Source organism: Diadema setosum, chromosome 14 (genome assembly GCF_964275005.1).
Source record: "Diadema setosum chromosome 14, eeDiaSeto1, whole genome shotgun sequence".
Lineage (NCBI taxonomy): Eukaryota > Metazoa > Echinodermata > Echinoidea > Diadematoida > Diadematidae > Diadema > Diadema setosum.
The window spans coordinates 23,942,933-23,965,368 of NC_092698.1; the positions used below are offsets into that span (position 1 = coordinate 23,942,933).

Consider the following 22,436-nt stretch of genomic DNA (forward strand, 5'->3'; position numbering starts at 1 on the left):
GGATTCAAAGTTTCATCAAGTTTGGATTGTGTCTACCATGATGTTTCTTTAAGTGCTGTCTAATTTTCTTTCCCTCGTCTAATTGCTTTCCTCTCTCCCCCCCCCCCCTTTCTCTTTCTCTCCTGTTGTCTCTGTTCATGTCACTCCCGTACTTGTGGAGAACATTTCTGTCTCAGGCTGTGCATTGTTGCATGTCGTAATGAATTCTTGCCGCTGCATTATGCATCTGCGCCATCTCGGCAGCGCTCGGCTGACAGCACCAGCCAGTGGTGCAGTGAAATGGATGTCTCCATCTCTTACTTTGAGCTGCTGTAGCACCTTCCTAACATTGCCTGCCTTCCACCATCTGCCTCCAACAGTATACAAAATTCCACAGAGTGTGACACTGTATGTTTTCTGTGGTGTTAGTAATCGCTTTGAAGCATATGGGGGGAACCGATGATGTCTGACATTAATGTCACTCGTCCCTCCTTGCTTTCAGCATGATCTATTCCATCATCAGTTCATTACTTTTAGTCCTACCCTGTCTCTTGCACCATAGAAGATGAAAACAAGCACACTTCATAATCCACTTCTAAACCTTCTCTGAAGAAATTGTCATAATATGACTGCTGAGTGTAATAGCATTCAGTATGTTTCATGCAAGGAATTTTGTGTATCTGCAAAAGTTTGCACAAAGAAACTGTATAGCTTGCATTCCTAGTCCATCAAGATTGCCAAGACTTCCTGTTTTTGAATATGAATATCAATAATCTATTGTATTTTTTTTCCTCTCCCGTTTCTTTGTCTTTCTGGTAACAGGTCCCGGCACAAGGATACTTCACGAACTGGCCTCCACGATCTCCAGAGATATCCGACTGAAGGACAGCAAGCTAAGGACGCACGCTTTCTTCCTCGGCCTGCTCAAGTGAGTATACATGCGTAGTGACTGGCCACTGTCATGATCACTGCTTTTGAAACAGGAAGGATTCTTCCATTCAATCCTGACCACTAATAAGACAGGGCTGGTAGGGTGGCCTTTGCTAAGAAGTGGTCTATATTAACAGGTTGAACTCCATGTGAACTGCTCTAAGAGGAGTCCAAATCATTGAAGTGGTTGCCAAAGCGAGTTTGACTTGGTGCATCTGTGTAATCATTCATCTTAAGAGAAATCAAAATGAACAAAATATCTTCATCATAAACTACTGTACGAGCTGAAATTTTCGCGGTGGTTTTATTTTCGCGAATTTCGCGAATCGCCTTTGAACCGCGAAAATAACAACACACGAAAATAACAACGCGCTAATAGGTAAGTTCAGTTAGACCCTCGCAACCGCGAAATTAACAACACGCGAAAATGTCCTGCATGTAGAAATTCGCGAAAATATCTGTACGCGAAAATTTCAGCTCGTACAGTACGCAGAAGGAATTTCTGCTTAACAGGAATGTGATGTTTTTGTTTGTTTTTCTTAGCCTCCTTTTGCTCTGCGTATGTGCGTAATTGGTCAGATGTCAAATTGAAATGCTGAATTAAAATCACTTCAGCCATTTCACCTGCCATTTATTGTTGCTGACACTGACACAACTTTTGAGAGTCTTCAGAAATGTGAAGCCTCTCTAATTCCTTTCCAATCTTTATGACTGTGGAAATAAATGGAAAGAGGGTGTGATGTCAGTGTGGCGCAACTGTCATTCTTTTCCTACTTTCTGTTCTGGGATTTACCAGTCAAGCATTCGTAGCTTTATGTTCAATGTCTTTTATCAATGCGTCCTCATGTTATCATGTGTGTTTTCTTCGTGCCATGTGACAAGTATGAATATATATTTAGAACCAGCGTAATCTTTGTTGATGCCAAAGGCATTGGAAGGGCTGATACGGATGGCAAGAAGGCTTTATAATCCCCTGCGCATTTGGGGGGGGGGACCATAAAGACTGTGAATCAACACTTCATACTAAGTCCTTGAATCCATGCACAGTGCCATCACAAGTTAGAGAAACTTTTCAGGGTCATTTTTATATAGCCAGTTGATTGATTCTCTTGAGCCAGTGAGTTGATTTCTGGGCATTTATAGACAAGAATTTGTAATACATTTCTGTTTCTCTCATTCTTTGGACATGATCATCCCATTCTTTGGACATGAACATTGTTACGAAGTCAATAGCTGGGAACAGCAGTTTGGTTAATAGGGTCTTTTATGTTCGTGGCCAGTTGTCCCTTTTAACTGAATTTCCATAATCACTTCTTCACTTCGCAGTCATTCAACAATGCAAATTACATTGAGAGCCTAAAATGGCAGATGCTATATTTGTTTCATAATTTGGATGGAGTGGTTGTATTGTTAGGAATAAACAAAAGAAGAGATCTAAATATTTCACTTTGTGCATTGTTTTGTGCCTGGATCCATCCTTATTGCATTGTGCGCTTTAAATTCTGAGTAATAATGTAAGTGGAATCTGTGCCAAGTGTCACGTAGTCCGCATTGTGTAAGCGGTGGCCTGTCAGTCAACGCTAGACCCTCTCACCATATGAATGAATCATGTGTAGGCGGCCCATGTGGTGCAAAATGTTCAACATAACGTGATCTTTTCAAAAGATACCCCCATGGACCTTTGTGGTAGGGTCCATGGTACTATTACACATTCCAATAACAGAGTAAATCTCTGTGAATGTATACATTTGTGTAAGCATTATGTACTGTTGTTTCTGTATACTTATTGTGTGCTGGCATGTGAAGAGATAGCATAACTGGGAATGTATTCCTTTCTCTTTAAATATTGTGTGATTTAGAAGAATTCCAGTAAGGGAAGAAAAAATCCAGACATTTTATATGTGCAAATTATAAATTACTTAAGGCAGGCTCTGATGAACATTCAAAACATCAGCCCACTGCAGTGCAGACTGTTTTCCCCCCAAAGCCACTCACCTACAAACCATCTGTTCTCACGAGATGAATGACTATCTAATGAACCGAAATTGCGTTCCATAATCTCCGAAATGACTGTCAATGAAATTTCACCTTTAATCCTCCGCACGCTTCCTCGTTTTTTTGGCTGGCTTTTTTTTTTTCCCCCGACTCGATAGGCATTTCCTGTTTGGGTTCAACTCAAGGTACCTTCTTATCAGCTGGTGAGGAAAGTGACAAACGGAACTAGCCAAATATTCTGAGTCAAAGCCCTCTGTATCACACGAGTAGCTCGTGTTTACTACAGACAATTAACCCTCACATTGCCGATGCTTTGAATTGCCACCGACATCTTGTGCAGTTCAGTTTACTCATGGCAGTGATGGAGTTAATTGGAGAGTTGTGGGTTATTTTTTTTTTTTTTTTTTTGGGGGGGGGGGGGAGTGATAATCAAATGTCTCCTATGCACTGATATGCTTACTTTGTTTAGTGGTTGATTTCTTTCAGTTTTGCTATTTGCTGTTTTTAAAGCACTACCGTGGCAGTCATGTTTATCAATTGTGTGTTACAAATGGAACATAGTGATAATGTGTATCCATATTTTGATATAATCTTTATGATTTCTTTTTGTATCTTTGTCTCCTTCTCCTACAGCATCCGTTGTGTGGAGACGTGGTTAGAGCACATCAAAACGCACCCAGGTTGGTATGAATCCCCTATAGACGTACGTGTGTTCCTAAACCCAAGAAAATAGAGTAGTACAAATGTTGACTAAACTCTGTGCTTCCAAACACCTCATCAAATACAGTCTTTTTCAGCTAAAATGAAAAAAAAAAATGCTTAATTAAATGACTAGTAATCATATTGTACCTACCTGTCAAAATGTTTGCATTGGTGCTACATTATCCTTTCTGCCTGTGTCCATCATGTTTAATGGCTGTAACAGTCTAGCTATTTCATCAGCATTGGTCATGACCCCTCAAACTTTGTAGTAGTGGAAGTGTGACAAAAATCCACTCAGTTGTAACAATGTTACAGTTCCCCAAAAAGCAGTATGCCATTTCAATGATGAGAGGATCAAGTAATCCCTCCCCCCTCATTATTGACAGCGGGCTTCAGGTGTAAGCTGTGCCAGTCAGTAAAGAAAGAGGTACACCAGTGGACTTGATGATTATCCTGTTGAAGACTACGTGTAGTTCTAAGCATTCTTGGGCAGGTATCCATGGGAAGAGCGTGTCCTAGGAAAATCTCCTCGTCCTCGACAGGTTGATGAGAATAAGGATTAAATGCAGTGAAATGGAAGGTGGAGAGTAGTAGATGACATGCTCTGGAGTTTGAAGTTTGTTTGCTTGCTTGTTTGTCTGTTTGTTTGTTCGCATTCTGTTGTTTTTTGCTCTGATGTTAAGATTTGAAAGGCCTTACAATATATTTCTTCTTTGTTGTTTTTGAACTTGGATGGACCAAGTGATATCCAGTGAGTTTGAGGTTCTGGGACTTTGTGCACGTTTGTCGGCCTGGCTGTGACGTAGGATTATTTCAAGTCCCTCGTACTAGGCGACAGGGACAGTTCAACTCCCTTGCGGCTGTTTGTCCTTGAGAATTGAAGCCTATTGTAGCGGGCCGTGCAGACGATAAACCTGACAAATGTTCCTGCTACTTCTCTCGATCATTGTGCAACATTATGGCTTGCGGGAAGTGTGAGTCACAAGATACCAGCGACACATGCTGCGATACACTAATCTGATCGATAGCAGGTTTTTGAACATGTGCGTGGTTGATGCACGTTGACAGACGAACCACATAACTTTCACATGAACATCCTGACTTTGGTCTTTTCCTACGTTACGTGACTCACCATGTTTGGGGGTGGGGGAGGAAGGGAGGTGATGGGTTGGGAGGGGTTTGAGGTGAAAATAGTCGAGGCATCCAGGACTCATGGACCAATGGTATATATGGAGTAGGATTAGTTTACACGTAACATGAAATCAAACTCTTCTGGGATCTGAGCACTCTCACCTCGATTTAACCATTCTAGCACCACTGAGTTCAAACTGCTATTGATATCACATATGGTGCTGATGTTAGTGGGACCAAAACATGAATTCTGGCTGTGTCAAACTCAAGTGTCAAAATAAATGAATAAATTAAATTAAATAAAATTAAATAAATAAACAAAGAATATAAAGTACTTTACATCTTTAAACTTTTTAATAGTGTGTGGACAAAGTTAGCTGTCCATCAGTTATCATGGGAGAAGATCATCTGAATGTAAAGTTAAAAAGTAGACGTGCAAAATATACTTCCACAGCCTCAAACAGGAAGGACCAGGGTCTGCCACGAAGGACTAGACTAAGCCTGATACCACATTCTGATTAGCACATAATCTCTCATTGTCATCATTTCACTTTCTGGAAAAATAAACAGAGATGACAGGGCAGCATGAAGGGAAAGAGAAAGTGTCTTTGAACCATTGGGTATTGTGGCAGTTGTTAATATTATGATCAGGTCAGGAAATGTCTCAAGTTCATTGCAGCCATTATGTCATTGCAATTTGCTGCAGTCAGCAGTCAGAGAGAGTGTAGGCCAACTCGTATATCCATGGGCATACTACCATTATCTGAACATTGTCAAGAGCGCCACCTGTTGGTGGGTGGTTAAAAAAAATGTTTTGACATTGTCAAATGATGGTATCATAGAAAGGCACTGCTGTGAGTAGACATTGATTTTTGCATTCTTTATGGAGACTGCACCAACATTAAAGGCGCATAGTCCCGGTAGTGTAGAGGGCGCTGTTGATGATACTGCCGATCACCGTTAGCATTGATACGAAGATTGCCGAAGTTGAGCTGTCATTAAGAGTAAAGCGCATAGGTGTTGCTAAGTAACATTGCCTTCGTTGTCTTCTCTGCGCATCACGCAGTCTGTAGTAATGCCAGGGTGTGTGCATATGTGCGTAAGTTTGCTAAAGCTGTCATCCCCCTCAGCCAAATCATGAGCCGAACTGTGATCGGACCACTGACTACAGTGGATCGGACTTCTTCGGACTCGGGGAAGTGGGTCACAGCGTAAGTGTTAAAGAGGAGTCGATAGCGTAGGTCTCTATAGGAAACTTGCGTTGTGCGCCCGCGTACGCATTCGACTAAACCATCGGGACCATGTGCCTTTAACGTTTTGCCATCTTTCCCAAGCGATGGAGAATTGTATGTCGAGGGCCGGGTTTCAAGGAAATTGAACTAATATCAATTATAGGCCTGATGTCATGCGGTATATGCATGAGTGAATGTACAAACACTGTATCTGACGCATCAACATGCAAAAGCAGACAACGTGAATGCCTCTGCTCTTAGCTAGACAAGAGACAGTTCTGTTACATTACAAATGCACTAGTTGCGCATGCTGTCAGCACTCGACATCTTTCACTTCCACGTTTCACTTCTTGATGGCAGTTTTGATATACATGTACATATACTTGAGTGTACAGTATACAGTCACTACACAATGCTTATTTTTCTGTTGTTCAGTGGTTTAGTGATCAACTGAGATCATTACTGTTTTTGTTGTAGTGGATGTTTCGTTGAGAGAAATATGTGTAACTCTCTGTTTTTACAAGTGCAATTTAGTGATAATGATAATAATAAGGTACAGTTCTATAGCGTAGCAAGTAGATATGTGTACTCTACTACACTGCAATTAGGAGACTCTTGTCTGCTTGGTTGTTTTTGGTTGTTTTTTTTTAATAATGTATGTTTCCAATACAGTTTAAGATTTAAAAAAATGAAACAACTTATTTAAGTAGATACATTGTTACAGTAATGTAGACTGTACCACAGAAATACAGGAACAGGAATGCTTCGATGGTGATACACTGTACATACGTGGAGCGAGGGGAGAGTGGGTTGGGTGGGTGGGGAGGGGGGGGGCGGTTCTCACACATCCTTGTGAGGATCCGCTTCAAGTGCTTTGTTTAAAGTGTGTGATGAGTGGATGGACTGTCTCCTCCATGGCTCCAGAGCGGGTGCCGCCGGGTCTGCACTTCAGCAACATGTTTGCCTCCTCCCCCGCCTGATGTGGGCTTGTGTTGACGAGAGGGCAGCGCATGCTTCGTCGTTGGGGGCTAGCTATTTATAAAGTCCGCTTTGTTTTCTCCGACGAGAATGCTGGTATAAGTTAACGGCGAGTGTTCGGATATGTCAAAGATGGCTGCCAAGCGTAAAATCCCGAGGTGTGAAGCAAAAAGGAAGTGGGGAGATAGATGGCTGTTTCTGTGTGGACCTCTGCCAGCAGCAGTGATAGTGATGAATGGGAGGCTTGTGTTGTCATTTGTATGCTTACTTCAGACAAAAAGGAAGGACGATAATTCTGACTCACTTGTTTCTGTCTGTCTATCCCCCAACTTAATGAGATGAGGTACAATAAAAACATGATTATCGGTTGCATCATTTTGTTATGTCCCTTGTTCATCACATCTCCAAGATAAACTGGTCCCTCGAAGTTGTGTAAAAGATGCATATTAGTCTCAGTCCAGCCTGATTGAATTATTCCAGTAATATCAAATAAACACAGATTGTTTATTATTATTATCATTATCATAATTAATATCACTATCATTATTATTATCAATGCATTCTTCTATTCTAAAAGGAATCGCAGTGTGTTCACAAATTTGGTTTGTTCATGCCTGTACCATGCACGACAAAAAGACGTGAATTAGCAGAGAAGGGGGAAAAAAATGTCCAGCTTGTGAGGAAAAAGTTTCAACCGTACTTCTTCTATCGAGTTCCTCAGTGTCATGGCTCATACTTTCAATTCGCTAATGTCTTCCTCCTGCTCGTGACCCGGCCAAGAAAAGGAGGTCTCAGGTAGCAAAGCAAGTCTGCGTAACTAATTAGAAATGACGGGAGAGACTGCAGCAAACATGGTGAGGGTATCGTCACCCATCTGGAAGGCGTCCAAGACAACGTTCCCTTGCACACGTAGGATGTGCCACCTTCAATAACAACCAAAAAAAAAAAGAAAAAAGAAAAATATCAACAAACAAACCAAATAAATGCAGGAAGAAAGGAACTGCCCAGGTTTCAATAGAATAACTAAACTTGCTGGTTGAAGAGGCAATGATTGATGGTCCACATTTAGATTTGACAAGAAATGGGAGGATCAAATAATCTTACTTTGCATCTTCATGCTTTTACAAGGACAACTTTTTAGATCTTCTCAATTGCCAAGAATTTCATCTCCGCAACCTGTCACAAAGTCGTGATTAAAGTTTGGGAACATGGATCCCAAGAGGATGGTACAGATTTTCCTGTTTTGATATGCCATCTACACTGGTTGTATTGAAGATATGTTTAATTAAAGCACAGGAGGTTTGATGTTTAGGCCTGAAATCAAATTGCATCGGAACCAAAATTTTAGCTCTCAAGTCTAAAATATGATTAGGCAAGGATGAAGGGTGGTGTGAAGCACTGTCTGCTGTCCATCATTCTTGTCGTATCCCGTGATAGTTTCATCACACAAGTCAGCTATTACTTCTGTTAAGGAACTGATCATGAGTCTCATAAATTTGAATAATTTCCTAATTGAGTCCTTGAGATAATATTAGCACAAATTACGTCTCCTTGCTATAAAATTTGTGAAATTCTTGTAGTGAAATGTCCCATTTTTAAATGATTGTAGACAATTTCCCAATTCCAAATAAACCTTGCAGGAGTTACATAGTGATGAACTGATCGTTGATGATCCTTTTCATTTTAAATTCCCAAATCGGGGGGGGGGGGGGGGGGGAATGAGGAGGAGGAAGAACATACCCTGAAAAAAAACCCTTGCATCATCAACCGCTTTTATCTGTCAGCTAATCTCTCACGTAGCACCGATCACTCGGCATCTTATTGGCTGTCCTCCTGCGCTCCGGAGGAGGAGGGGCGGCAAGTTCTGCCTCAGTGGAGGGGTAAACGGAACCTTGTCAAGGGTACGTCAGATGACACCCCTCGCAAGATCCGGGAACCACCCTCCTGGTGCTGTGTAATATGCAGCTGACACAGTGGGAGCAATATCCTTGGGCTCTTGGACCGGACTATTCCATTCCCATATCGGTCGACCGCATCACTTTCCACAGTAATGAGCCCCTTTCGGTTCTGATCTGGCCTGTCTAGATCTTGACTCATTTTTGAGGTAATGATTGCTTCAGTGAATCTTAGACCTCTGGTTGAATAAACATAACAATTTCTTCCCTTCATCTCTTTGTTAATTGTTGCCTTAGGGATTTGACAGTTTACACACACAAAAAAAGAACAAAAACAGTTAAAATTATAGACTAAAACTACACTTTGCATAGTTCTTATTGTGAATATTATATGTTTGTGTGTGTGGGGGGGGGGAGGGGTGAGCTATAATCATAGGAAACTTCATGAGAGGTGTGAAAACTTGTGTAAAGAGACAGATTCTTAATAGATATTTGAATACCACCTAACACCCATATTGATGATTGGGATAATGGTGCTTAGGGAAAAAAAGGGGTTAGTTTTGTCGGTGATTAAGTGTCTGGTGATATCACTGGTGTACAGTCACAACTAAAAGTTTCATTTTGGCCCTTGCTCTCTTGGGAAATCACACTGCAGATGATGGGACCTTAATGATAAGCCCCCCTGGTCTCTGTGCAGCCACTGGATGCATTTTCATCAAGCAAACCCATTCAGAGGTTTATTCATTAACTCCTTGTCATCCCAAATACATACCTTCAATTTATTTCCATCTTTATCTAATGGCATCTGCAGAAGCCATATTTCTTTCTCTCTCTCTCTCTCTCTCTCTCTCTCTCTGTATCAATGGCAGTGTTAATGAACTTCTTTCACCCCCTCCCAACATTCCTGTTTTATACCTTTCCCTTTCCCGCTTCCTGCTAGGTATACATTTAGTGGTAACGTTCAGACGACAAGCCTTAACCTCAAGGTTAAGCTTGTAGTCAGGGACCGTGAAGACGCACTCGTAGTTAGCTAACCTCGAGGTTAGCTTGATGTTAAGAGCTACGAGAAATCTTATGGTTTGTGCTCTAACCACAAGCCGCGAGGGTGTCCCCACTCGTAGTTAAGCACCGTGTGGACACAAAAATCAATGCACTCAAAGGGGCAGGAATTTAACCTCAAGGTTTCGTAACCTCGAGGTTAAGATTCATCGTGTGGACGCACGTCGAAGTTAGGGGGCAAGAGCTTAACCTCGAGGTTTCCTAACCTCGAGGTTAGGGCTTGTCGTCTGAACATAACTAGTGTAAATGGGATTAGGTGGGAGTATCTGTAAGCATCGTACGATATCCCATTGTGTAATTGGAATCGAGTGAACTTTGTATACAATCTATGGCAAGTTTCTGTTAGAGAGGCAACAGGGTGATTTGCCACCATCTAAAAAAAAAAAAAAGAAAGAAAAGAAAGAAAAAAAAAGAATTATTAATATTCATAATGACAAGATACAAAAAAACAACAACAACAAACTCATCATTCATGGAAATCTTTTTGTATTTTGTTTTTCAGTTTATGCAAAGACACTGTATGGTACTGTGTTTATGGCACATACTTTCATGCATACTTCATGGCAAAGTGAAGTGCTCACAGCTAAAGACAGTCATAACACATGACAGTCAACATGTACTAGCCTGGTTGAGGATTTGAAGCCCGGGAGATAAATTTGTGAAGAAAAAAAAAGAAAGATAATAAGCCAGCAGAAAGAGAAAAAAAAACCCTTATATGATATACTGTATGAGCTGAAATTTTCGCGTAGAGATATTTTCGCGAATTGCTACTTGGAGGACATTTGCGCGTGTTGTTAATTTCGCGGTTGCGACGGTCTAACTGAACGTAACTATTTGCGCGTTGTTATTTTCGCGTGTTGTTATTTTCGCGGTTTAAAGGCGATTCGCGAAATTCGTGAAAATAAAACCACCGCGAAAATTTCAGCTCGTACAGTATTGTGTCAGTCATCTGTCTTCAGTAGGATGTTTTGCATAAATACCTAGAATCTCTGCTGAATCCAACTACCCTTTCCCCCTCTCTTCCCCCCCCCCCCAAAAAAAAAGGGGTGGGTGGGGAGAAGACAGAGAAAGCTTACCTTTCCAGTCTTCTTGCAAGAACCTCTCTCTCTCTCTCAGCAACTCTAGTCTGGTAATCAGGAACGAGATCAAATTCTTGAGAAGCGGTGTGCTTTCTTTTTTCTTTTTTCTTCTTTTTTCTGTGTTTTTGTTGTAGTTCATGTGATTTGTCCATTTTTGTACAGTTTTTCCCCCCACACATAATTTTTTGCTGCTGTCATTTCCTGAGCAGCGTAAAGCGAATCGCTTCCATCTGTGGGCTCTGAAGCAGAGCAGGTTTTGATAGGTCAACCTTGGGCTCCTTAATTTAGGTGTTCCCGTAGTGTATTAAAAGAAAAGAGAAAAAAATTAGTCATTTCAATTGGGAAACTATTCAGTTCTCCTTGTCTTTCATATTGCTTTGCTATGTCGTTAATTGTGGAGAAAATTCTAAGATAACTCCCAGCAATTTTTCCCCAGATGTGAAGAAAACTCCTAAAGAAATAATGAAATTTAATATTTGAACATTTACTCTTCTATCATTGTGAAAACTGTTCGAGTTTTTACCTGTATGCAGTGCTAAACGCCCTTCAAAACTAGATATGCCATGGATTTGGGGGGAGAGTGTTAAAGTCATCATAGTATTGATGAATACCAAAATTTCCAGCAGTAAGGCAGCTTGTATCATCATTTTTTTTTTCAGTCTTTGAAACTTGGAGCACAAAAATTATTCGTTCTATTCTGAGCTCTGTTATATTTACAATGTATGAAGTTGAAACGTCAATATGCTTGAGGAGAATCTTGTTTATATAGGCAGACAGATGACTAATTTTGTTATCTTAATGATGCTGTCAGTATCGCTAAGCTGTTGTTGACGCATGGAATGGCAACTACTAGATGGTACACCATTTACCCCCTCCCCCACCCCGATATATACATTGATATATTTAATAGCATATTTTGCAAAAACACCATGCCAAACCCTTAAGTGGGGGACATACTATAATCCTTGAGATCTCAGCATGTGAGTGAGTAGGGGCTGATGAGGCATTGCAAGCTATTTTTGTCTAATTTCCCCGCCATCGGTGGATTCATGATCGTAGTCTGCTACTATGGAATATTGCGCCCAAGGAGAGGTTTTCCCCAAAATAGATTTCCTTTGATGGGAAAAGTCTTGGAGATACGCTTTTCGTGCGTGATGTCGGAACGCGATAAGGAGTGGTTCAAGCGATGTATGTTCTGTACCTCAAAGGCTTGCTCAGAGTATTATGCTTCATTCATGTGATCTTGACCTGATAGTTCTCCATCTGGCCTAATGGCATATGGTGTCTTCACACTGAACGAGTGCTGCACATGTTGTTTTTCTGTATGAGTCTTAACAACTCAGTTCAGTACAGTGTGCCCCCCCCCCCAAAAAAAAAAAATTACAATCGGATCTCCGCATTGCTAACTTCCAATATGATTAAACTGTCTAAGTGCTACTTCAGGGTCTTAAAACATAACATCTTAGCTCTATTTTGCAGAAAACCCCATTCAGTATGGTTAAGTAGTCACAGAGAAATGTGGATCGTTGTAAAGCATGTCATGGGTCTGATTCTTCCAAGTTGGATGGACAGAACTTGGAGGGAAGGGATTCCTGACATGCTCTAAAAAAAAACTCCTCATTTCTCTTTGGCCACTGAAGCAAATCAGATAGGGTTTTCTGTAGGTTGTGGGCAATAAGTTATAGTTTAATTCATACCCTGAAATTGTATTTGGGTTGATTCACTATTTTTAAAGTTATCATTTCGGGGGAGGGGGTCCTATTGTAGTTTTTTTCGGGGGGGGGGGGGACATATGGTATTTTTATACAATGGCCCTGATGAATTACAGCTTGAATCAGCATTTGCAACATAGGCCCTACAAGTATATTGATAGATGACTACATAGAAAAAAAAATAGTAAGAAGTACTCGTAGAGAGATAGATGGATGGTTGGATGAATGGGTGGATAGATACATTGATTGATAGCTAAAGCCTGGGAGAAAAAGAACTCAATAATAGCATGAATAGATGGGTGGATATATTGATGAACAGATGGATGGGCATATGAATGAGGCCATGAACACCTAATTACCTGAATGTTTAGATGAGTGAACAAAAAATCACATATTAGTTAATGCATTTGCCAAATGAAATGTAGTTTGACAATGAAAACGAGTGACATAGGAACAAGCGATTGAACAGAATATGATGCAAATGAACACACTAGACACAGCAGGAGAAATTATCTCTTCCTAAATTTACTATGAATCAGTAACATTTTGTCTTTTCACTGCTTTTCCTCATCAATGCTGTTATTTTATATTGCTGAGCTGCTTCTTTCACACTAACACATTTGCAGAGCAAGCCAGAACTTCTTAAGTGAATTATAATGCCCATGGAATATCATTATGAAAATTACAATTCTGATGGAAACTGATGACCCCACCACAGACTAATATTGTCAGTTATAAGGCATGATTGCTGAGATCAATTTACTTCCTGACACCTGCGAATGCCATCTGCCCTGGTGTGACACCGACCGGGCTTAATGATCAACTAATCTTTGCTCATAAAGCTGACTCGCCGCACGCGCGGCCGCCGTGATGCACGGAGAGAACGACCTGATTGCAAAGCCAGGTCCATCTACGATGCAGGTCCCTCACAGCAGCACCCTCCCACATTGAAGTCTTAATCCTATAAAGAATTCTTCTGCCTGTGTCAGGCATTCTCCATCACCGGCAGATAATTGGTTTATTTTTTGGATGTACAGAATCCCACAGGGTCATTTTATTCTGCCGCAACATGGTATTAAGCATGCTTGAAAGACATTGAGCTGTGGTACTTCCCTGGGTAGTTCAATCAAAATCCTTGATATACAGTACGTCCCCAAAAAATTACAATCAGATTTTCGCATTGATAACTTCCAATTAAACTGTCTAAGTGCTACTTCAGGGTCTTAAAACATAAAATCTTAGCTATATCTTGCAGAAAACCCCATTCGATTTGGTTAAGTGGTCACAGAGAAATGTAGATCATTGTAAAGCATTTCATGGGTCTGATTCTTCCAAGTTTAGCACTTGGATGCTCTTGGAACTGCGTATTAATGTGTGCACACAGTGGACAGAACTTGGAGAAAAGGGATTCCTGACATGCACTACGAAACTCCTCATTTCTCTTTGACCACTGAAGCAAATGGGATGGGGTTTTCTGTAAGATGTGGGCAATAAGTTATAATTTCATACCCTGAAATTGTATTTGGGTTAATTCACTATTTCTAAAGTTATCATTTTGGAGGGTCCTGGTGTAATTCTTTTGGAGACATACAGTATATACATGCACACCCCAAATGAAGCATTGTTGCCTCCAGTGGATGAATACCAAAGTGCTCTCCAATGTTGGAAGGCTTCTTGTATCTCCATTGAGAATGATGACTCCTAGTTTGACATTTTGGTCTGCGATGACATTATAACTAGCTTTATTTATGAGCAAAAATGCCAAGTGATGCCTTCTACACGATATTTGTACCAAATGGTGATCTTTAACTTCGGTAACATGAACAGCACAGGAAAGGGGAATGTCCTCTGTTTTTCCACCCCTGTGCTAAAATGCAGAGGTGCATTTCAGTCTTGTGAAGCTGTATTGAATTCTTTTGCCTCAATGTGGTTGTCAGTGTTTGTTTTGTTGTTGCTTTTTTCTTCTTTCTTTTTGTTGGTGTGATGAACATCACCAAGTGTTTGCAGAAGTATGGAGCATTAACATTCTAAAGTTTCCATGGAAACCAGCACGGAGATAGTGGTTTAGTTTTGTGCTGGAGATAAAGTGAAGGCAAGGCAAGGTTATCATCACATGACATTTGCCTGGTAATGGGCTGGGAAACCTCTCCATCTCTTCACTTCTGCATTGTAACATGATGATGGCATTTTCCTTCTCATGTCCGCTGTGTATGTCTTCTCTCTATGCAACCATCTCTGACTCATGCTTTTGATGCTCTTTTACACCGTTGGTTTGTTAGGGTGGAAAAAAAAAATCAGTGTGCGTGGTGATATTTACATAATCGAAGGGTGAAAAGTCGCTCCTGCGGTGGGCGGAAGCCGTGGCAGTGATGCCACATGCATGCCCAAATTTGGAGTGAAAGCAGGAGAAGGGACAACATTCACTGTTCCTGGCTGCCTCAGAGGTGGACTTTTGTTTCCTCTGCCATCGGTGGGTGCGCCGTATAGCTCTTCTTCTCCCTTGTCTTCCTTGTCTTCTTCCTCTTCTTCTCCTTCTTCTTCTTCTTCTTCTTCTTCTTCTTCTTCTTCTTCTTCTTCTCCTTCTTCTTCTCCTGTTTTGTCATGCCATAGTGTGTGCACACTGTGGCAAAAGACAGCAGGAGTCCATGCCAAAGCGTGCCTATAGCATCTGTGTGCATCAGAACCACTCCACAAACTGAGCATGCTTTTTGACATTCACCACAATTGAATGCACATCTCATCCAACATGTTTGTGTGTGTACTAATGCATTTATTACAACACACTTAATCTTTTGATTTGTTTCTCTTTAAACCAATTATGTGAGCTGAAGTCCATCAGGTTCTAAATCTGTCAAATGTCACAAGTTTTTACACAAAATGCTTCACTCTTGATTTTGTGGAAATTGGGTAGTATTGGTAGTTACGATGTATATGAGGCTGCTAGATTTCAAATTTTTATTGCACCAGTTTTTCATATTAATGGAAGCTGGCAGTCAGAGATTCACAATGTCATAGCAATGTGTGTCTTTTTTGTGTGTCTGTTACAGATATCATCCGGCGACTGTATGAACCCACTGCATTCCTGTCTCTGTGCAACTCGGCCCCCTTCGAGCAGCTCTTCAGCGACCTCCTGGTGGCTGTCCAGCCCCTGGCCGAGCTGCCCTTCAATCTCGACCACGGCTTCGAGTATGGCTACATCCAGGCCGAGGCCATGAGGCAGAGGGAGAAGCAGCAGTTGGTGGAACAGCACGGAGGGGCCAGCCTGAGCTCACTCCACACTAGTAGCCTTACGGACACGAGACCAGAGGGATGGAGTGCACCCAGTGGATTCCCCACGGTGCATTTATTCGGCAGGGCGCCCCGACGAGAGGAGACGAACCCGGCCAGACCGGTGAACACGGGCATGTACAGCTCAATGACATTGATGCGCAATGCGCGCAAAGTTTCTCCAGTGGGGAGGCCACAGTCTTCAGAACAGCCTGCTACAAGTGAAGGGCTGTTGAGGACAGCAAACAGCACCCCTGCAGAGAATGTTTCGGGAGATGAGCACGCGATGGGTGGCGGCCAGCGTGAACTGCCCGCCCAGAACTCGCAATCAACAAGGTGGTCGCTCGGATGGATCAAGGAGTTTGCTTCATCCGTTGCTACACAACCAGAAAGGGTGCCCGTTCGGAGAGGGAGCAACGTCCAATCGTCAAACCCCAGATACAGCATGTGGGGTAGCAGCAAGAGGAGTATGAGCGTCGATATGCAGCAGACTCCCGTAATGAAGGAAACAAGTTCCACCTTCTCGTCTGGATGGGGGAAACTTGGAGCAAGGTGAATGGCACAAACTCACATATTTCAAGTGGCTGCATAGTCTGTAACAGAGCATTAACCCGTTGAAGAAGAGTACCCGAGTATACTCGGGCCTCGGGCAAGCGTCTATGGGAAATGCGTGTTGTAGCAAAATCAAAGCATCTTCAATGGGTTAATCATATTTTTTCCCCCTTCAGTACCAGTAGTTGCAAAATGTCCAAGTGTTAGTGGTCCTGTAGTCACTCAAGAGAAAACTCCTTTTCTTTACAATAAAAAAGCTGGAACAGGACCTTGCAACATGTACCATTTCTGGGTTTTCTGTGTAGCAAAAAAAAAAAAAATGAATAAAAAAAATAATGATGATTCTAGATAAATGTAGTTTTCATATTCTTTAAGAGACATTAGATTCAGCCTCATCAAGTACTGTAACAGTTGTGTTGTATAAGGCTACAGTGAGAATGACATCCTTTTAACTCTTGATATATAAAGAGATGTTTTACCCTTTTCAACTTTTTGATTTTGGGAATGTCATATCAATCCTTATATATTCCATATACACCCCATTAAGAATTCCCTCCAACTTCCCATGCTCTCTGCTCCGCCCTAGTTTCTCCAAGATGTGGAACCAGATGATGCCCAGCCAGCCCCAGCAGCCGGAGCCCAGGGCGGTGCCCTGCACGCCCCCTCCCACCCCGGCCCGGGAGGAGCAGACGAGGATGGGCGGAGACGGAGAGAGCGGATCCAGCCGCGCCTCCCCAACCTCCCCGAAGACCAGTCCAGGGTGAGTGCATCTGTGGTGGTCAAATGGTGTTATAGATTCTTACTGATGTAAAAAAAAAAACAAAAAACAAAACAAAGATTTTCTCCATATTTCTGATGACTACATGTAATGATTTTTATTTCCAATGTTATTTTATAATTTCCGTAAACAATGCAATATAATATCTACACATATATGACACATATCATATGACAAGTTTGAAATAACAAATATTTCTTTGCTGTCTAGCAATTTCATGCAGTGATTTTTAACAACAAAACTTGTATGTACATACTGTGAATATACATTTTTTTTTAATGAAAACCTCAGGCCTCACTCATTGATGATCAAGCAACAGGTGTTATTGAAGATAAATATCTTTGTCATTGCGTAATGTTGGTAAGGGGCTAAATGTTTCCAGGAATGTAAACAAGTATGCTTTTTTTTGCAACCATTTCACCTCTGACAAAGATTCTGCTTGGATTGAAAGCTCAGGCCCCTATTGACTCCATTTCACTCCACCGATTTGCTACTTTTGGATAAGCAGTTTTTAGCAGCTGTTTTGCTACATTTTTAACCTTCTTCAGTCGCACAAGTATATTCCACTGCACCTGTTCTATCTTTTTTAAAACTCTTTTTCTTTCTGAAAGTCAGAGGGTAATAATGTTTACATAAATTATTTCTAGTTTCATGCAGAACATTGTAATGTACAGAGAAAGAGAACAAAGTTTTTCCAGTGTAGTTGATCATTGTTGCGCCTTCTGCTGTTGGTTCACAGGAGTCCCGTGAAGGCACTGTGCCACCACGTGTCAATGACTGAAGGTGAACTCTGCTTCTCTAAGGGCGATGTCCTTACCGTCAACCACCAGGTGGACCCTGAGTGGCTGCTCTGTTCCCGCGGCGAGGAGACGGGGCTGGTGCACATCGAGTACGTTCAGGGGATGGAGTGAAAATACTGGAGGCCATCCCCACGGACGCCGACTTATCAAACGAATGATGATAATTATAATGACCAAGTGTTTTCACGACCAAGGAAGCACGCATCAGACGAACAGAAACTAAAAGAAGAAAAGATAATGTACACATGTCTTAATCGTGAGCAAGCCTGTGGCATATTAAACCATGTACACGTAATACTGCAAGCCATCTATAATTCATGTAATGCTTGTGTGTCACACAACTCTCTATATGAAAACAAAATCTGCCATGCGCACTTGTTGTAGACCTGTTTACATGTGATAATTTGGACAGATTGACTGGCAGCAGAGGTCATCAGTGTTCTGTTGTCAAAAAAAAAACTCAGTACAATACAGCACATGAGAAAATAAACAAATGAGCAAACAAACAAGCCAACAAACAAGTTAACAAACAAGTTTAGCAAGCTTTCATATGTGACTCTACAGCAGCTCAGTGTGTACCACAGACTAGACGTCTGAGCATTGCTATGCATTGCCACTCTTTTGTGTGCAATTATTTGAAACTTGCATCAAGTCATCTTGTCAAATGTGTAAACCACAATCCACTTTTTGCTTCCATCACGAACATTTGAAAATTGTGGCAGTTAACGCTAAGAATGGTAACAAAGATGTCAACAAGATTTTAAGAATAAAAACTGAATGTGTCATGTGCAAGCTTCAATGGCAAAGATGTAATACCTCACTGTACATTTATATTTCTTTACAAGAAATTAACTTTGTGTTTGATTTTTTTTTTCTCAAAGTGCACAAGGCAACTGACATTTTCTGTTTCTTCTTCATCAAGATGTAGGAGAATGATTTCAACCAAGAAAGCAGATTTTTCTATGACCAATACGCAAGTTTCTTGCCCGGCATCTTGCAGCCAAGAAAGTACAAATTTAAAAGCTAAACTAAGAATGATTTTACATGAATTTATTGTCTGTCAGATACATTAATGTCTTATTTGTTGATGTTATAAGATTAATTGTTCTGGGTTTTTTTCTTTAAATCCAGACTTGACCGTGTCTCTAATTTCCAGGCAGAACAAAGGTTCTTTTAATTTTGGCCTTCCTTAGATCAAATGCAGATTGATCTGAATATAGCCTGTAAATCTAGACCGGAAGCGTGCAATGCGTTTAAAATTACTGAATCAAATTCATGTGAAGTTTGACATACACAACTCTAGATTTATCGATTTGTCTTTGCAAAAAAAAAAATTGAAACTATCAGAAAGCAAGGTGCAAACAAGATTTCTATTAAATACAAATGTCTGGTAATCATAAATATTTTCATTCCTATAAAACTAATAAATGAAACATGTAATTACTTGTTAATTTAAAAAAAACAATTGTAAATTGTTGGAATGTTTTATTTCTACAGAAAATGTTTGGAATTAACCCCACCAACGACAAAAAAAAAAAAGATAATTACGATCACATGATATAAATATTGCACATATTTGATCCCTTTGTACAGGGAATGTTGGTATTTTAGTTGCAGTATCCATAATCTCTCTATATATTTTCATTATATTGCTTTGTACAAAATGTGTACATAATTTATTTATTCCTCAATCTAAGGAAGTATATGAATGGCAGCTCACTTTCACAGAACGGCTGGTCACAGTGCTCAAAAAGAAAGCAAAAAATCTATTCACACACACCCCAGGAGTCTGGCTGTGATTAACCTGTCAAAGACTAGTCCCAAATATACTCAGGTAGGTGCCTATGAGAAATCCTTGTTGTAGCAAAATCAGCTCCTCCTCAGTGGGTTAAGAGGAAAGTCATTTCGAGCGACAGAGATCTGTATCTGTTCACTAATCAGCCCCTAACCAGTTCGCTTCTATGATTGGCCACTGTGGAGTGTGCAACACGTTTTGCTATCACTACTAAAAGATCACTTTTAAAGAAGCCATGGATTCTTTTTATATATCTGTTAAACCAGTATTTCTGAAGTCAAAGTAGAACCAAGAAACACTTGCCAGTCCAGAAAATCACATCATTGTTGGGAGTGGTGTAATGCCAGCTGCCACCTGCAGGAGTAATTGTGTTCATGTCACTGTAGTTGAAGATGGACAGTGGGAGACATTTGTTGTTTATGGTACCACCACCCATACTTGTAGGCTGTGTTGCTTCGCGTGCTGAGCTGGCTGCAACAACGAATCGTTGCTGAAAGGCGTTGCCATGCCAGAGAGGACGTGGAGAGGGGTGCAGCAAAGCATTATGGGAATGGTGATGGACGATCAAAATCTCTCCCAGTCCCATGTCTACCAGTTTGTCGGTGTGTGTGTGTGTGTGTGTGTGTAATGGGAAAGGCATCTGCAAACTTGTGAATGTAATCTTTCAATTCTGACACAGACTGCAATGAATTATGCACCATCCTCTCTTTTCGTAATTATGCACCCCCGTGATGACTCACAAAGTTTTATGTCTATTTTGCTTCCCGTCTCCCCCCTCGGGCAATTATCAATCATTCACATTTTGGAGTTAGCCCCTGATTAATGCCCATTAAGATCTTCACCCAGAATGAATTCTTAAAAAGGATCCCACATGCCCTGCAACCAGCTTCACATCTTCAAAGTGCACTTCTAATAAGGCACAACTTGATGGAAGAAAAAAATATGAATGAATAAAGCAATGAATATATTTAAAAAAATGAGATAGAATAAACCCAAGCGAGCTCCAGGGTAATCTTTAGTGCTTTCCAAGGTGTTTAGGGAGATGCTGCATGTACTCTCTCTCTCCTCTCTATTTATCTATTTATCTATCTATCTATTTATCTATCTATCTATCTATCTATCTATCTATCTATCTGTCTATCTATAAATCTATCTGTCTATCTATCTATCTACCTTTTTTTTTCTCTCTCTCTCGCCATGATCTCTGACTCTGTCTCTACACATCGATCATTAAGTGTGCACTTCAGAGGCGCATTTTGGTATGAGTCACTCTGCATAAAAGACACACTATCTCCCTTTCCCTCCTTTGCTATTCAGGGTAGAGGCTCTCAAATTAAAACAACAACAAGAAAAAAAACGAAGACTTATCTTAACAACTTAACATCTCGGGCATTAAAGTTGAACCCTTGAGTTTAAAAGTCATTTTGAACTGCTCTTATCTCATCCCATGGTAGTAATTGTCGTGGCCTTAAGGCCCACTGAAAATCAGTGAAATATTTTTCCTTAATTTGTCTGCCCCTTCCCTTCTCCAACCCACCCCTCCCCCTCCCTTCCCATGATTGAAATAGCTTCCTTTTTCAACACTGTTAAATTACTTTTAATTGGCTACTTTCATCTTTTAGTAGGGATGAAATTACACCAGAATGATACGTAGAGGAAGCTGTTAACTTGCTTTGATAGATTGTTGGAGGAAAATAATCCAGCAGTGTCTTGGAAAGAAAGTTTTTGCTGTGTGAGTGAGCAATACTAGCTGGCTGTGTTGACTAAGTTTGATAATAACTTCCGACCAATCAGGTAACTGCATATGAGCCTACCGACTTCTCATTTTCTGCCCCCATCAGAAACCAATATGCAGGATGTCTTATGTTTGCATCATATAATGATATTGCATTTTTACTGATTTTTAAGACAATCACATCATGTGACCAGCTTTGTGAATTTGAGCTGCCATTTTGCATAACAAATACAGATATGCATGTTTTGTTTTCATTTGATTAAGATCCTTGTAAGAGATTTTCCCTCTCTTATGTCTATTATTTCTTAGTTTTTGACATCCCTAATTCAAGTCACCTGTTGTAATATGAGTTAAAGCTTATGTTCCACTTTTTGTGTGTGTGTCCATCACAATAAGCCTCCATTTCCATGTACAGACTGAGTGCTAACTTTGCTCCCTCTGCCAAAAATGCATGCTTATTATTGTATAATATTTGAGCATGACATTTGAGTAGATCTCTGCCCCTTTGATTAGATCTTGAAGTCAGGAGAAGTTTGCTGTACAGGTTGGTGTGTTCTAGCTTTGATTCAGCAACTCTGGACTTTCCCCTTTTATTTTGGGTCAAAAAGAGATGAAAAAAATAAAAAAAAAAATCATAAAATTGACAGTCCTCTTTGTTGTCTTTTAAGCATTTTTTTTGTCTGTCTTTTGTGTCATGTTTGAGTTGAATATCCATTAATTTTCCCATATAGACCGGATTACTAGTTTTTTGCAATTTTAATTGTAAATTCCAACAGTGTTCCATCAACACTAGATGAATTTTGAACATCCAATGTAT

At 40.6% G+C, this 22,436-nt stretch overlaps 1 protein-coding gene across 1 annotated transcript in view; it reads left to right on the top strand.

The window, feature by feature from the left end:
- The window catches only part of LOC140237506 (uncharacterized), an 84,669-nt gene extending 65,513 nt beyond the window's left edge, over nucleotides 1–19,156 (top strand). The window contains exons 8-12 of the mRNA XM_072317437.1: nucleotides 802–907; nucleotides 3,538–3,584; nucleotides 15,740–16,511; nucleotides 17,098–17,271; nucleotides 18,029–19,156. Of these exons, the coding sequence (XP_072173538.1) occupies nucleotides 802–907; nucleotides 3,538–3,584; nucleotides 15,740–16,511; nucleotides 17,098–17,271; nucleotides 18,029–18,200 (1,271 nt within the window). The 3' untranslated portion in view covers nucleotides 18,201–19,156. The remainder of the gene's footprint in view (nucleotides 1–801; nucleotides 908–3,537; nucleotides 3,585–15,739; nucleotides 16,512–17,097; nucleotides 17,272–18,028) is intronic.
- Nucleotides 19,157–22,436: the final 3,280 nt, after the last annotated feature.